General features: G+C 36.2%; 1 protein-coding gene across 2 annotated transcripts in view; it reads right to left on the bottom strand.

The window, feature by feature from the left end:
• Nucleotides 1–18,074, bottom strand: part of CHD9 (chromodomain helicase DNA binding protein 9) — a 169,541-nt gene that overhangs the window by 18,821 nt on the left and 132,646 nt on the right. Inside the window, exons 29-35 of one of the 2 annotated variants that reach the window (XM_006863516.1) lie at nucleotides 14,952–15,154; nucleotides 8,854–9,762; nucleotides 7,676–7,836; nucleotides 5,816–6,091; nucleotides 4,646–4,814; nucleotides 1,625–1,764; nucleotides 1,121–1,342 (exon numbers count right to left, since the gene is read on the bottom strand). In XM_006863516.1, the coding sequence (XP_006863578.1) occupies nucleotides 1,121–1,342; nucleotides 1,625–1,764; nucleotides 4,646–4,814; nucleotides 5,816–6,091; nucleotides 7,676–7,836; nucleotides 8,854–9,762; nucleotides 14,952–15,154 (2,080 nt within the window). The remainder of the gene's footprint in view (nucleotides 1–1,120; nucleotides 1,343–1,624; nucleotides 1,765–4,645; nucleotides 4,815–5,815; nucleotides 6,092–7,675; nucleotides 7,837–8,853; nucleotides 9,763–14,951; nucleotides 15,155–18,074) is intronic. The other variant, XM_006863517.1, reaches the window with a different exon arrangement.

Genomic DNA, 18,074 nt, shown 5'->3' with positions numbered 1-18,074 from the left:
TCGAAACTACCAGCTGCTCCGCGGGAGAAAGATGAGGCTTTCTACTCCCGTAAAGATTTACACCCTCGGAAACCCTGTACAGGGTCACTATGAGTCGGTTCCGACTCCACGGCACATAACAACAACAACAACAACAATAGAACATTTGGCACATCAACATTTGACATTAAACTATTTCCAAATCAAGTATCATTTTTACATGTGAGACTGGGGGCATATGCCCAGAAAAAGACGGTGAGTGAATAGTAATTCAGAGGATTATCAGAATGCTAATGAAATATAATGAATCTCATCTTTGATTAATATAAATTCATTGTGCATCTGTAGAGATACAGAAGATGTCTTCCAATAGCTTAAAGAAGAGATTAAAAAATTAATTAAACACTGAGGTTATAGGACTAGAGTAGCAGTTTGGATTCTGGAATAAAAACGTACTAGCTGTAGGATATTTGACTATTTACTTATTGTCTCTGCTTTATTGTCTTTATCTAACAATGATAATAATGATGCCACTCTCACAGGATTATTGTGTTAAATGACATAACAGACCACTAAGTATAATGCCAGACTTACTGTTAAGCCTCCATAATGTTCACTAGGATCATTGTTATTTTAAAATAAACTCCTTGAGGGAAGGGATTAGATGTTTTAATCCTTTGTAACCTTACTTGAACCTAACATAAAAAAAAACAAAACAAAAAAAAAATTGCTGTTGAGTTGATTCCAACTCCTAGAGCCCTCACAGAACAGAGAACTTCCCCAACAGGGTTTCCAAGGCTGTAGTCTTTATGGAAGCAGATTACCTCAACTTCCTCCTGAGGTGAAACTAGTGGGTTCAAATTATCGACTTTTTGGTTAGCAGCTGAGCGTTTAATTCACTGAGTCACCAGAACCTAACATAATTAGAGGTGATTATTAAAAACTTATTGCATTTGGAGTAGAAAAATGGAAAATGATGCTATATTATTTCATGGGAATGATGGTAGGTATTTTTTCTATAATTTTTCTAAATCTAGGGGATAAGAAATATTTAGCATAAGATGATAATTCATTTTTCATTCTTATAGGTTTGACAAATCACACAAATATAATACACCAAGATTTTTAGGGTATCACCTACAGGAATACAAGCTCCTAAATCTTCCACATAACCTGGGTGCTCCTTAAGCCATTTTTCCAAATCCTTTCTCTTCGGTGCATCATCACCTGCAAGTCTTGTCCCATCTTTAAGGTTAATAACTGGAACTGGACTTTCTGTGTCAGGCATTCCTTGAGGTTGAGAATAGGAAAGAGATGAATTTATCCCTGTAGAAATCTGTGAGGTGGTTATGCCTATAGTAACCTGTAGAAAAACACATGAAAATGGCATTAACATGCATTATCATTCTAATAATGACACCAATGAAGTAATTATTTTTGAAGGCAGAAAAACTTTTAAAATAGGATAAATTTTTCAAATTAAAAATTTTATGAATTTTTTTCAGGGCCAGATTTTATTGACAAACTATCTAAAACTACGTATTTTACTTTTATTATTATTTTAAAGCATTGACAGAATAGTAATATGTTTAATAGGATTCATTTCTGAGTTCAAAAGTCAGATTTCAATCACTGCTTTACTTACATGATTAGGTGGCTTGTTTCTATTAAAAAAGAGGATGTCAACACCTTCTACATTCTTCCGCCGCCCCCGCCTTTTTTTGACTATTGGCTGGTTGTCTAGTATCACTCCATTGGCACCAAGGGTTGACTGAATGGAACTATCTAATAAAATTAAAAATGTAAAATAATGATTAAGAATCTAGTTCTTAAATTTTTTTAAAAAAGTAATCCTAATTTTAATTACAGGGAAGTTGTTAGTTCTTATTTTACATATCACAAATGAAGCAACTGTTAGATTGAACACACCATCCCCATTTTTCATTTAAAAATGTGGAAAAGTGTAATTTAGGCATATTTTAACTGTATTTAAAAAAAACTTTTATTGTTTAATATTTTAATGCAATGCTGAAGTTAAGTGCTGTTGAGTCAGTTCAAACTCATACCAGCCTTGTAAAGGGTTGGTGGTTATGTGCTGTGGAGTTGGTTCTGACTCGTAGCGACCTAGCATAGGGTTTCCGAGGCTGTAAATCTTTATGGGAGCAGAAAGACTCATCTTTCTCCTGCAGAATGGCTGGTATTTTCAAACTGCTGACCTTGAGATTAGCAGCCTGATTTGTAACCACTACGCTACAGGAGTTTAGGTCTAATTTATTAATCACCTGGAAAGCAGAGACAGTTTCTTATAATTCCTTTACTTTCCTTTTAGTGCTGTCTCAGTGCTATGTAAAAAAGCGAAGTATTTAATAATTATCCTGGAATAAATTAATAAAAGAATATTTGCATGAATACCAGAGTATACGTTATAAACATACCGCAATCTGGCCATCCTTACTGTTTAAATAACATACTACTACAGGGTGATTTTCATAAATATTACAGATTCATTTTACATTAGAATCCAAAATGGAAAATATAGCCTATTCTACTATATAAAGTTGCTGTTGTCCATCTGATCACATATAAATAGTTCTTAAAAGAACATATGTTTAGGGTAGACATTCTTTACTAATTACGTTAAATAGTTGTTGGATTTCAAGGAGACTTCAGAGGGATTTTTGATTTAAGGTTTAAAGATTATTTCAGGACTATAGTTTTGGGGGTTCACCCAGATTTAACAATACCAGAAATACAAGCGCTATCTTTAATCACCAAAAAGGAAACAAGACAAACAGAAATACAGATGTTGGTCATGCTATTGTTAAGTGCTGTTGAGTTGGTTCTGACTCATAAAAGAGTCCCAGCTTACCTTCCCCACTTGAAAAAAGAGCTTCTTAATAAAAAAATTTTCATTGTAAAGGAAATTGTGGGCTTTATAATTTAATTATCAAAGGCTAGTTCATATTTAAACTGTAATGCACACATGTCTGGAAGTGTAGCAATTGGAAAATTACACTGATAATGAATGAATGCACAAGAAAAAAATTGTTCCTGACGATGCCAAATGAACTAAATTATAATTTAAGGAGTAATAGCAACAACTGGAGCTAATAATCAATTAAAAATAAGACTTATAATAAAGTATTATTTTCTCAACGTGTAAGAATTCCACATACTGTGCATATACACAATAGGAGTTTGAAATAGTTTCTAGTATTACATGGCAGTGAAATTCACTAGAGAACTGAAATAGAACCCTTATATAAAAGGAGGAACATAACCACCATAAACAAAATAGTAATTATTCATCAACTTTGCTCTATGTTACTGCCCTATGATGCAATCAGGTCCTAGGGCAATAAAAGTTAAACATACATCTTTGATTTTCAGTATAAGCTCCTTTTCTCGTACATGCTTCTTGACCTTTGACATAAGGGGCAACTGATCCTATTCTTTAACACCTACCTACACCTGAGGGATTGGGTACACTGGGCTTGCTAAATTGAAAACTTGCCATATCGGGGGAATAGTATATTGTGGGCCACACAGTGAGTTTTAATCAATCTTGAGTACCATTCTCAATTCCAGATACTAAACTTTAAGAGGGACACAGACAAATTATAACTAGACAAAAATTAAAAACAAAATAAATGCTTCATGTTTTCCTAAATGCTTACATAGCACATACCAATAATTCGGTGTTTAATACATACTGTTTTACTCAAACTGTCAAAAGGTAAAAAGAAAAACAGCCCCAAAGAGAGATGTAGTAAGTGCTTTCAAAATGTGAAGTTTTATCATGTAGACAAAGGAATCGATTAATTCTGGGTTGCTTTGAAGACAGAAATCCAATCACTGAGACAAATGGATAGTAGGCAAATTTTGTTTCCAAATAACAAATTTTATGGCAATTGCCATCTCCCTAAAAATAACAAGGATCACTTAATCAAGTGAGATACTTGTCTTTACAAGTATTCCATAATCTTTCAGGTATTACTGTTGTACAACAGAACAAACACTGCCTGGTCTTGCATCGTCACAATCTTTATGTTTGAGCCCATTTTCGATGCCAGTTGCCAATCCATCTCATTGAGAGTCTTCCTATTTTTTTTTTTTTGCTAACTCTTCACTTTACCAAGCATGATATCCTCCAGGGATGAGTTATTCCTAATAACATGTCCAAAATACAAGAAATAAAGTCTCACCATCTTTGCTTCCAAGGAGCAACCTGGCTGTATGTACTTCTTCCATTAACAAATCCTGTAGATGCCAGGGCTATAGCACCTCTCAAGTTTTTCTAAAACATCTCGTTTTAACTTCTTCCACCAGACTATTAAGTTAGGTACATACTTCAAAATTCTCAAATTCACTTTATATTGAAATGCTAAGTGTGAACTTTTAAATGCATAAAACTATTTACAAAATGACATTTCCATCTATATTTTCAAGTCCCCCAAATTAAATTGCCCTCGGTGCTTTAACATGTCTTATTAAAAGTTCTAATATATACTTTCTATACAAACTAAATGAAAATTATACTCTTTACAGAGTTAAGTAAGGTCCCAACATTAAAAGGTAAATGAATTCTTATTATAAGATTCTCCATGAGGATTTGAAAATAATAGGGAGTGTTACATACTAAAAAGACTTTCACTTGCATATTCACCTGATACTGGGGTACATTTTGGAAAGTTGATGAGGCTGGCGTCAGATGCATTCTGAAGCTCCCGAAGACGAGTGAGGTATTGCTGCTGCCCCAGAGCACTGTCTTCACTGTCAAATGGTCTCTTCTGAGCAAGTCCTTGCTTCTGAAATGTCAATTTCAAACCACCGTCCTATTAAACAAATACCATTATTAAGAAAGTAAGTGTTAAATCTTACTGCAGGATAGTATAAGATTTTTTTTTTAAAAACCATGAAAGAGTGAAGTAAAAATCCTGAAACACAGATCAAATTCCTGGTCATAAATCAATTGAAGGAAATAATTTAATCAATTCCTAGATTATTACATTTCCTGCCTTAAGTGCTGTAAAAAGAATCCACGCATTATGTACACTTTCCTGAGCAAAATAAGTTTTTCAAGTTGCAAGTATATTCTAGTCCATTGAGTCCTGGTATGGCGCTGTGGGTTAATGCGCTGGACTGCAAGGTCACTTTAACTGCAAGGTTGGCAGTTCAAGCTTACCAGCTGCTCCTCGGAAACTCTATACTGGGTCTTTATGAGTGGGTACCGACTTGATAGCACTTAACAACAAGTATTGTTGGCAGTCCTGGTGTGGAGCGGTAGGATAAGCACTGGATTGCTAACCACAAGGTTGACCGTTCAAACACACTATGAGTAACACTGTTATGCTGTCAGCTTTAGATATTTATGTCTAAATAATGTACATACATTATGCATATTGTATTTTAGAAGACATTACCCATATTGTAGACAATGAGTAATAAATTTATCTTCTAAAAAACAAGATTAACAACTGATATGCTACATGTATATGTATATGTAACATGCCAAATGTTCAAAACAGATGAACGTACTCCTGTACCATTTATAAAATATAAAAGAACAATTTGGTTAGGAATTGTCAGACTGTTTAAGAAAGCACCTTAACCAGCAGAAGTACTACTTTCAGAAGAATAGGAAGAGAAACATGTTTAAAATACCTCTAGTAGAATACTCTAGTTTAATAACCTGGATATCAAAAAGAAATCAATCCAAATACCAAAAAACAAGTGTGTGAAGGAAGTAAGAGTAAGAGCAGGCAGCCATTTGCAGGAAAAGCATGCTGCACACCGCAATCGCGCTCAGGCCCCAGGGCAATAAAAATAAACATACGTCTTTGATTTTCACTGTAAACTCCTTTTCTCGTACATGCTTCTTCACCTTTGACATCTGTGCTGACTGATCAAGTTCTTCTTTAACACCTGCAGCACCTGAGGGAGTGGGTACACTGGACTCGCTATATTCGGTAGCTGCTCCAGGGCTGTCCAGCAGTTTTGTAGTATAGAAAGAGGCCACGGTATTAGCGTCATAACTTCTTCTAGCTGAAGGCCACTTCCCTTTCAGAACTGTCTGACAAATACTGTCCAACCGGTTAATCATCACACGATCCTGGAAACACATGCAACATCAAAGTATAATTTAATAATTTGGCTACAACAAAGAGGGACAAGTGACCCAAGAATTTTGCTAAATTTAAGCAAGTTAATGTGGTATGCAGACATATCATCAAGAACAAATTTCTATTTGTAAATTATTCAAGCACAAATTACCTTTGGTAAGGTTAAAAAGTATTATAACATCAAGACAGTTTCTAGTCTTTTATTTTTATAATTACTAAAGTAATACAGCTTCCTCGTAAAAATTTTAAACAACTCAGATGTCTCATATAAGAGTAGAGAATCTTTCATTCACCCATTTCCCAACTTCACTCCCGAGTTAAACATTAATAACTAAGAATTATAAATACTTCTGTGCATCTGTTCATAAACATATCTACTCTAACACATAGAAACAATCCCATTTTGCTTTGCTTTTTCTTAAAAAACTATACCATGTGAGAAGGCTTGGAAAAGTTTATGAAAAATTTTTCATTATCTTTTAATTCCATGTTCTCATGGACTTTTTGAAGCCCTCTTGTATGTACTATTGTGAAGTATACTTTGGAGTGTTTATTTATCACAGATACTTCTCCAAATAATTGCAACATTTTAAATGATAATTCTTGCTTATCTCATGGTAAAATTGTAGCTTTTTATTGGCTTAATATTAATTTAATTGATTATTAGTGAAGTTCAGCATCTCATATTTCTTTGATTGCTTATATTATGTCAATTAAGAGGAAATTTGAAAAGTCTATTAGCTCCTAAGCATAAATCCTAAGCTTCAAAGAGCATTTGTTCTACGTTAAAAATAAAAATCTTAAACAAATAAAAAATAAAAATAAAAATTTACAAATAAACACTTCAATTTTCTGTGTTTTATTTTACACATTTTTATCTAGTAGCAAGAATTGTTTATTATTTGGTATGTAAGAAAAATAAATGTTTAGAATCTTGAAAGTTTTCTGGTTCAGGGGCAGTACTATGTTAACACAGAACCTGTCCTAATCCAGTCACACACTGGAAGAAGGGCTGTACTAATCCAGTTTTAATTTCTATCATTTAGAATGAAACACTCCCGCACGAGGCCACAGTTGGCTACAGTTAAGTTTCTTTAAGGAAACTCAGGTGAGAGTGCCTCTTTCATAAAGAGCCATTTGAATATTAACTTGTATGTGAACGTTAACATTAATTTTTTCTTTTAAACATTTTAAGGTTATGTTGAAACACACACACAATGTTGTTGTTAATGCTGTCAAGTAGGTTCCAACCCATAGCGACCTTGAACAGGGTTTCCGAGGCTGTAAATCTTTACGGGAGCAGAAAGCCTCATCTTTCTCCTGCGGAGTAGCTGGTAGTTTCGAACTTCTGACCTCGCAGTTGACAGCCCGATTCGTAACCACTAGGCTACCAGAGCTCCTTTAAGCAGACCTTACTTTGATAGTAATCCTTCATGTCACGTGAAAATTTCCAGGATCTTATTTTTCCCACATAAGAATACCAAGCATTAACGAAATATAGAATACAAGCATTAATGAAATATAGAAGAATACTCAGAAAAATGACTTAATCCAACAAGAAAGCATTCCTTTACCTTTGGCCAATACGATGCTGCCAGCATGTATCCACCTTGTAAGATGTAAGCAGACTCTGGTGTCCCATTGTTCATCTGGAAACTATCCTGAGTCTCATCCTGGGTAGTGCTGAGTGACGCAACACTTTCTTCATCATAGGCTTTCATGTGAGGGGTACCTTCTGCTAAAAACAATGATCGTTTACACAAGACTGCATAAAACAATTTTACATACTTTTCCAAATTTTATATAATTATTTAGATATACTTAAAAGTAAAACAAATAAAAAAGGGGGATAAAAACTCCACCTAGAACACAGTAAAGTACTTATCTTAAAAATTAGCACAAAAGCAAAATAGGTGGTGTTAAAGAGGGCAAAGTTTAACAAAATCCTTCCCTTTCTGCCTGACCATTTGACCCTTAGTGAACTCTGTAGGTCTAGTTCCTTGGAGACAGATAAAGATGGTAGATGACAATTATGTCACAGGCAACACTGCCACTACTCAGGATCAAATGACTCCTGATCAGGTAACTGTATCCTGATGGGAACACTGCAGTTCCCTATGTGACTCTTATAATTGAGCATATTTTTCTGGCACTCCTGGGAGCTCTGGCGTTGTTACAATAGATTCTGACTCTCTTGGGCTATGAGACTCTGTAATCCAGAGTGGACCCCGTACCTGTTTGATGTGACCTCACTTCCTTGCACCTGAACTGATGGATTGCTGCAAAGACACTTGCAGAATAGGACTACCTAAACTACTTTCCTAATAAGGAGAAGTTCCTGTCCTCTAGCCTTCTGAGTAGATGGGTACTGAGTATAGCCTCTGATACTTGTGTGTCTGAATATTTTGTTTAATCTAAGGAAATAGCTAGTTGCTGTTATAAAATATTATCTTTTATCTCTTATTGGATCAGCCAAATACCAGGAAAAATCTAATACTAAATTTGAGGAAATCACAGAAAAATTACTGTTGTAAAAGCCCTAGTTCTTATGACTGGCTAATCCAATTTGCAATGCCCGGAACACTATTGAATAGGAAATATGTACCAATACTTTCAGCTTCCTTCCAATAGGACACCTCTAACGAAGTATGTACATAAAAATTATAAGCTAGCAATTTTAAACATGTTCATCTGATTTTCATTTTCACTTGAGTTTTATCTTAAAAAGGGCAAAATCAATTTATGCATATACCTCGCTTTTGGACTTCCTCTTCTTCACTGTCACTCTCTTCTGACGAAGATGAAGAGGATGATGAGGAGGAGGAAGAGGAGGAGGAAGAAGACGATGCTGAAGAACAAGATGAGGATGAAGAAGAACTAGAGCCTGATCGAGAGTGGGAACAAGAGGAGGAGGAGGAAGAAGAGGAGGAGGATGATCTGGTAGAACAAGATGACCTCTCAGAATCAGAGTCAGAATCAGAACTAGATTCTGACCCTCTTTTGTGGACTCGCTGTTTCTTAGAAGCTGGGTTTGGAGTTAGGGGTTCTGTTCTGGCTGCAACCATGCGTCTGTCTGTTTCTCCTTTTCCACCAGATTTCTGGTCTCCAGTAGCCTGGGGTAAAACACCATTCTTTGGACTGACAGGCTCAGACTTTATTAGTGTCCTGGTTTCCTCAGAAGACATAGATTCTTCTTCAGAAGACTGAGGCTCCTCTTTAAGGTTTTCACTTTTAACTTTTATATCCTCTAGAATTATACCTTTAGCATCTAGGAGTCTAGGTAGAGAGGTAAGAGGAGAAGCAGAAAGTGCTACTTGGTATTGCTGTAAAAGTGGGGTAGAAGTCCTGGAATGAGCCATCTTACTTTGACTGTAGTTCCTTTGAGCTGCCATAAATGAGAGTTCAGGATCACGTAGAATGTGATAATCTGTTCGGCTCACCCCGTGTTTAGCAGCTCCAATAAGCAAATCCCTATCATGAGGGCCACATTCCCACCAGATGGGTAAGTCTGGGTTTGGATGACAAAGCTTTAAACGCTCAAATAACTGTGGATGTCGGAGAGCCTGTTCCCGTACTTTCCTCAGAAGTTCGATGCGATACAAAGTCCTAGAAGCACGTTCTTCTGTGATTGGCTGGATAAAAATATTTGGATCCACCAATTCTATATTGAAACAATAACAAAAAATTTTAACTCCCAAATTACATCATTTTTGGTAAATAAACCATACTTCTAAAATACACAAGCTTCCCTTGCTCTCTGAAAGCAGAGCATTCCTATGAAACATTCTGTCATGTCAAAATGGTGGAAAGCTACGATCAATTACCATTTATCTATAAGGGAAAAATTTTTTTTAGTGTTCTCAAGTCCCCAGATATAACCCATCAAATCATACCAAATAACACATGAAACAAAAGTAACACCAACATAAGTGTTCACAGGCACAGTTCAGAGCTATGGCGGCTTCATGGTGAATGTAGTACCTGGGGAAGGAGCTTGGTGACACGTCCACTCAAGCTGCTTGACCAGGGTGCACATTGCCTTTCCAATAACCCGCTACAAATGCTGAAAGCTAGTTTAATTTCTCGTGTTTTCCATAAAAGCTAAACTATTCTTTGGATTTCTTTCAATTACCAAAAATAGGTACAAGTGTAGGTCTTTTATAACAGTGCAGTGATGGCAAGTGATTTCTCAAAAGTAGGGGAACACCTGTACTTTTAAATACACTTCTGTTCACTATTGTTATATAGTTTCCAATATTTTAAAATGAGAAATCTTTTGTAAAATCAAGTAGTACTAGAAATTACTTCACATATATAACATTGGCGCTTTCCTTAAAGTAAGACAGACAGACAGGGGTAAGTTAAAAAGTATGACTACTAGGGTTCCAGTTCATATACGCATGGGTTATTCCAAACAAAATAGATTCAGATTTGTCTTTGTGATCAGTGGATGGCTACAGACAAGTTCTCTCAGTAATCTAGTTTGTTGTTGTTAAGTGCCGTCGAGTCGGTTCCGACCAATAGCGACCCTGAATAGGGTTTCCGAGGCTGTAAATCTTTACGGGAGCAGAAAGCCTCATCTTTCTCCCGTGAAACAGCTGGTAGTTTCAAACTAATGACCTTGTGGTTCACAGTCCAATTCATAACCACTACGCTACCAGAGCTCCTCAGTAATCTAGTTAGGATGCTTTAAAAACAAAACTACTGTTATACTAGTTGTGATATGAGAAAAAAGTGTATTTGAAGTCAGTGCCAATATCAATTTTTTAACAAAACTCAATGTGACACCTATCCAAATTAATGAAGGTTGAAACATGTTTATATAAATGCTGCCACACATAAAACAATTTTTAGATGGATCAGAAGTTTTAAGGACGGGTGAGTAGACCTAAAAAATGAGCAAAAAGAGTAAAGCCCATCAAGCTCGATGAATAAAAAACTGTGGCTAAAGTCCAGAAACTGGTGGAATCAGATCATAGAATTACCATGGATACAATAATGAGTGAAGCTGGCATCTCACATGGTTTAAATGAATATCATGGCCTCAAGTAAGTGTCCAGGCTTGGTGGATGTAAAAAGTGTTGAATGAAGACCTTTCCATAAACAATTAATGGACTGAATCCTAACCTGGGACGAGTCTAGAGAACAAGTTTCAACCAAGACTGGCTTCTGAGAGGATTTGTTGGGTCAGTTAAATTCATGGTAGAGGTCAGATCAAAGGTTATGGGGACTGTCTTTTAGGATTCCTAAGAGATAAGCTCGATAGACTTTCTTGATTATTAGGATAATCAGATGAGTTTACTATGAAGAAGTTTTAAGAAAAGTGAATAGTGCATTGGTGTGGAAAAGTGCTGAGAATGTGGCACTAAAAAATTATTTTCCATCACAATAATGCATTGGATGGAGCAAGAGCTCTCCTGTTGATGATTTCATTGGGCAACTTTATCCTATTTACCCTACAATTCTGATCTTGCCCCTTTTGACTTCTTTTTGTTTTCCAAACTAAAAGAATATTTAAAAGAAACATGACACGGGTCCTTTGAGAAAGCCAAAACTACCATTTTGACATGGTGTAAACACGCCAAAGAACACAGAATTCTTGAGGTAACATCACATTCAGAAGCATACAGACCTGGATAGAGGATAACAGTTTTACATTCTGGTATCTGTGTTTAATAAAGACTTTTATGATTTCATAGCAGTAACTTTTTGATGCACCCTTGTGAGACTATTTTGGAAATACATTAATATAACTATGGATTTACTCTTAAGAAATTTCATATGAGATATTCCTTTGGAAATAGTTGTCTTAAAGAGAAAAATGTTCCAACTATTTATAAATTAAATCTGTTAAATACATTTGTATTTCCCAAACTGCACCAAAGTAAGTCAGGGCATTGCAGTGACCTCCAAAGAGCACCAAGGACTTTCTTAAATGTCTGAGGAAAACACAGGAGCATCTGCACAAACTACTAGCTTGAGGTACTTCAGTTTCAACACTCGATAACGTTATATTCCTTTCAGTGATATTCTATGCTTCTGAAGCTGGATTACTGGCAGTTGGCAAGTGCTGAAAAAAAGATGGGGCTTGTTGAAAGAAAGCATGGACCAACCTAAAGGAATCTCAGTGGTCAAACTGGAACACTTTGAATAACAAATAAATCATAATTAAATTACAACCTGTAGTATAAAATAAGTACCCATGAGACCATATAGATATCAATAAATAATTGATTAAATAGATAGGGGGAAAGAAAGAGTATTTCTTTTTTACAATGGAACTCCACCGTAATAACTAACTAATGGATACTGAAATTGATGGCTAAAAGTATCAGGAGAAACATGATTTGTATAAACTCAAAGTATTTCTTCCTAGATATTTGTTAACATAGGCAAAAAGATAATGGTTTTGTGGTGAAGAAACCCAACATAAACTACCTTAACCAAGTGATCAAGGCCAACCTCATCAGTAATAAGAATAATGACATCATGAACTGCACAATACATCATTTCTAAGGTATTCGTGTCCGAAATGCATAACCTAATTCACTTTTGTGAAAACAGAAGACAAACACAAACTGAGGGCACAGGGCAAAATAATGGATCAATATTTTTCAATAGTCAAGGTCATAAAAAACAAGGAAAGACTGAGGGCCTGATAAATATTAAACTACAGGAAGTTAATGGAAATAACAACCAAATACAATGTGGGGTCTTGAAACAAGAATGACTTTACCTGGAAAACTGGCAAAATTTGAATAGGTATTTAGATAATGGTATTATACTAATGTTAATTTCCTGGTTATGCTAATTATACTATAATTAGTCAAGTAAGACCTTAATATTAGGAGAGGCAGGGTGAAGGACATAGGAAATTCCCAGTATGATTTATTTTTTCTGCAATGTTTCTATAAACCTAAAAGCAGTTCAAAATAAAAGTTAAAAGAAAGCATCATACAATAGCAAAAAAATGGAGACAGTCTAAGTGCCCATCAATTGAAGAATGGAAAAAAAACTGTGGTACATACACACAATGGATTATTATGCTACCTTGAAGAATAACAAGGAAGCTGCAAGCCACTGCATAACATGGACGAACTTTGAGGACATTATGTTGAGTGAAATTTAGTCGGTCGGAGAAATACTGCATAGGACCACTACTGTAAAAGACTAAGAAAAAGAACCCATACTAAAGGGGGTGGTGGATTCTTTGCTGGTTACCAGGATGTGGGGGGTGGGGTGAGGAGAGGGAGGGGAAGGTGGAGTACAGGGTAGGGAAGAGACACAGGATGGTTTGGATGTTAGGGAGGGGGGCAATACACAACAAGGGGGATGGGAATGGAATGACAGGAAAACAATTAGGCAGGTTTGCATGGGCTAAGTGGGACAGAGGTAACTAATGATGTATGCACAACCTTGGGGCAATAGGGCTCTGGGATACAGGGATTGAGACATGGTTGGAATGGGGAAAAGGGGGAAATAATGTGAAGATGCTTGGCTGTCTTTTGAATCATGGTTTCCCTTGCATATCATTATAAGATAGATACTTGATGGGGAGAGAAAGGAATAGGCAGAAATATCACCATAGAAAGCTTGTAAGTCAGTCTTATGCCTATAACTGATTTGAATACCTAAAATGGAGCTACAACGTGCCCAGTGAAGGAGGATTCCTCTGGAGCTCTGCATTACCTAAGACCATAGGTGGAATCCTGAACCCCATCCAGAATCTTCTGAAGTGGGAAATTTCAACTTAAAAGGACAAGCAGACCAGCCTGGAGTAGCTAGAACATAAGATATGTCTTGAAAGAAAGACCAACAGGAAAAAATACAAAACAATATAGGCAGTTTGACAGATTACTACAAGAACAATGAAGTTGCTCGCCCAGGAGACATCAAAACAAGTGGTTGGGTCCCCTCAGGGCAAACCCCTTTTCAAGACTGAGACTAAATGGGAATACATGCTCTGACTGGTGACCATGTTCATCACCTATAAGAGGAAGTGAGGATAAAACAGCAATGAAGCTGCGAGCTAAGCCCTACAACGTTCAATGGACTCCTGTGAATCCGAGTGGAGACCTGGTCAGTCAGCAGTGTGGCAAGACGTGGGGACTCTTGAACCCAGAGTCAGTGACATAGCTACAGAGGACTTGAGTGGAGAGTGAAATGTCTAGCTGATAAGAAGACAGGGCATATTCATAAGAACACCCACACTTACAGATAATACCTACTTGACCTGGCTTTAAAGACTGGATGATCACACCTCAACCAGAAGAAGAAAGAAGAGGAAAAAAAAAACAGTACTCTGATACAATTTGATGAACTTGACCTACATCTATGGATGCAGTAGCTCAAAAGAGGGAACAACCTTTGACCAGTTGTCGTTTTCTGAAGGCGTCTTACTATCAATATTCTTTAAAATGTCTTTTGAGTGGAAGCTTCATTCCTTACAAAATTATATATAAACTCTCTAGCACAGTTCTTAAAAGATGGACTTAAAATACAGGTTAGTTATGTTGACCAAAAGCTATCCATCTTTCACCTTCCTTGACCCACAGATGTAATAATAAACACTGGTCGTCGGAACATAACAACAACAACATTTTCTCAAAACTCAATGTGTATCTTTATTATATTTACATCTCATTTTAAGAGTAAGACCAAAGAATAGGCCCTGTTTCAGGATGACTTACTTACAATTTTAGAAACTTGCTGATAGTTTGAGTTAGATGACATGGAAATCTCCCATAAAAGAGATGAATTGGGAATTTCTGAATTTCTGTGGTTTTGTTCTTTAATCAAAACAAGAAAGAAGGAAAACAAAAACAAAAAAAGAGGAAATTTTATACATACCTTCTTTGGAAGGAAGACGGCAAACCCTCCGACACATAGACATAAATGCATACAAATATTTCTCCAAACTATCATCAGTTTTCTTATGTAGCCTAGCCATAGCTCTAAATTTTGTCCAATCAAACTGGCCTCTGTCAGGATCAAAAACCACTCCAAATGTAGATACGACTCTATAAAAGTCCGCTTCTTCTCTCCTCGTCCATCTATTTTGAAGTTAAAAACAAAACAAAAAACCCCACGTAGTTCATTAAAATAAGTATATATTAATATGGAATATAATAACTATAATAAAAACTTTAAACACTTGAAATACCTAAACATATTAATGGAAAAAATACAGAGTTGTAGCCTTGCAAATACGAGGGGGTTTCAAAAACTTCATAGAAAAATGGAATTAAAAGATAATGAAATTTTCCCAGTTTTGGAAGCCCCGTTATGTATTTATAAGTAAAACCTGAATCTTCCATTCAATCATGTTTCTGTTAATGCACACTGTTCCTTCATGCAGTAATAGTTTATTGCACAATAACTATGTGAAAGAATCCACACAGGATACATAAATATGTACAATAAAGGGAGTTCTGCTTTCAGAAGAAAGAGAAAACATTTTCAAACATATTCATAAGTATAAGATAGTATTTTATAGTTGTGCCCGTTTAGAAACCAAGAGAACAGAAGATGGGAAGACCTGTTCTTATTTAGGTGACCAAGAAAAGCACTCTAGAGAAAGTGGCATCGAGTAGTGAGAAGATTAAGTTTAGGAAGGGAATGCTAAGTATTCCAGGTGGACAATGACTTAATTAGGGACAGAGGGAGATAAAGTAGGGGTCAGATTATAACACTCATGGAAGCAGCAGTCATGAAATCAAATGACGTATTGTATTAGGCCAATCTGCTGCACAAGACCTTTTTAAAGTGTTGAAGAGCAAAGGTGCGCCTGACCCAAGCCATGGTATTTTCAATAACACCATATTCATGAGAAAGTTGCACAGTGAATAAGGAAGACCATAGAAGAATTTATGCATTTGAGTCATGGTGTTGGAGGAGAATATTGAAAGTGCCATGGGCTGCCAAAAGAACCAACAGATCTGTGTTGGAAGAAGTGCAGCCAGAGTGCTCCTTGGAGGCCAGGATGGCCAAACTTCGTCTCTCATACTTCGGACATATTGTCAGGAGGAACCAGTTGCTGGAGAAAGATATCATGTTTGGTAAGGTGGAGGGTCAGAGAAAAAGAGGAAGACCCCCAGCGAAATGGATTGGAAAAGTGGCAACATCAATGGGCTCAAGCATGGCAACAATTGTGAGGTTGGCCCAGGATTGGGTAATGTTTCGTTCTGTTGTGCACAGGGTCACTATGAGTCAGTACCAACTTGATGGCACCTAACAACAACAAATACATGGCTGAAAATAGTTTCTACTTAGTTGAAAACTCCTGAAGATATTTAATAGGGCGTTGTTGTTAAGTCTTTTTGAGTTGGTTCTGATTTATAGCCACTCTGCATAGGGTTTCCGAGGAGCAGCTAGTGAGTTTGAACTGCTAACCTTGCAGTCCAGCGCATTATCCTGTAGCACCAAATACTATCATATTATCACAAATAGAGAACTCCAGTTTCTGTATTTGTAAACATTTTCCCCTGCTTAATTCATGGGATTGGTTGTTTCAGTGAGAAGAAAACATTTTTGAAAAATGTTAAGTCATTATTGCTACAGTGATACATTAGGAAGATTAATCTAATGATTAAGTGCCATCTAATTGATTCCGAATCATAGCGATCCTGTATAGGGTTTCTGAGGAGCAGCTGGTGAGTTTGCAACACTAACCCTGTAGTACAAATCAACCTTGTGGTCCAGTACTTATGCTGCAATGCTATAGGTCAACCTGGGAAACCAGTCAATTCTTATGAACTTTGAATCTGGTTGGCAAAAGTAGGATTGGAAAAGAAAAGACATACTAAAAGACTACATGGGACACCAAAAAATATGACAAAGTGACTACTCAGTAAATAATTTACAAAACATATACAGAAAAAGAGACATCATTACAATTTCTTATATTCATGAGACAAATAAAATTATTTAGACACTGGCAATATTTTAGTGCAGAAAATGGAAATAATAGTTGAGTTAAACAGGTTGAGAAAAAATGAACAGAGATGGGACTTGTGCTGAGCTCTGAGGGACGTGTGAGCTATAAACTAGATAAAGAATAGGAAGAAGAGTACACCATGTGCTAGCAACAACATAACCAAGGTACTAAAGCAATAATTAGTAGGATATTTTGGCTGAGTGAATAGTAGTAGATAAGACTAGAAATGCATGCTGAATCATAAATTATAGACACCTATGAATTTAGGCTTCAGATTTTAAGACTTTATCCCTAAGAGGGATAAAATTTTAGGAAGATTAATTTGGATCTGACAGACAAAGGGGAAACATATGAGGTAGATGAAAGGTGGCCACAAACTCTCTGCCAAATTTCCCATTAACATGAAGAAATAATTTGCCATTCCATCAAACCTGGCCTGGCCCTGTAACATTTTTTTGACCAACAAAATATGGCGGCAGAGAGAAAATATAATTGCTAAGATGGAGTCTTAAGAAATGTGCTATTTCCATGCTGCTGAGGACATGCCCGCTTGGAATTCGAGGCCTCAGCTGGCAGCCAGCACCAAGTGACAGTTGTATGAGTACCATACCCTACACCACAACCAAAATTGTGAGAAATAAGAAACGGATGCTGTTTTAAGTAACTATGTTTTAGAGTGATTTGGCATATAGCAATACATAACTCAAACATTATGTTTATAGAGGGGTAGTGTTATTTGAAGACCGTGGCTGGGATATCTAAAATCTTAAATTTCTGACTTACTAAAACTCTGTGTCACAATGACTTTGCTACAAATGATAACATCCAAGGGCCCAAAAGTTTAACAATGGGCCCAGGTTATTTGTAGATTTTCTGTTTGCACTCTTTTAAAAACCAACAGTCCCAAGGGTTTATCCTTTGCACCAAGCAGAAATGCACTTATCATTCAAAAATATTTTACTGTGAAATATAATTATTTTATTTCATTACATTATTTTACATTAAAACATTTATGTAAGATTTGTTGTTGTTAAGTG

Source organism: Chrysochloris asiatica, unplaced genomic scaffold (assembly GCF_000296735.1).
Source record: "Chrysochloris asiatica unplaced genomic scaffold, ChrAsi1.0 scaffold00055, whole genome shotgun sequence".
Lineage (NCBI taxonomy): Eukaryota > Metazoa > Chordata > Mammalia > Afrosoricida > Chrysochloridae > Chrysochloris > Chrysochloris asiatica.
The sequence above is the reverse complement of the archived record's forward strand: the minus strand, read 5'-3'. Positions and strand labels throughout refer to the sequence as shown.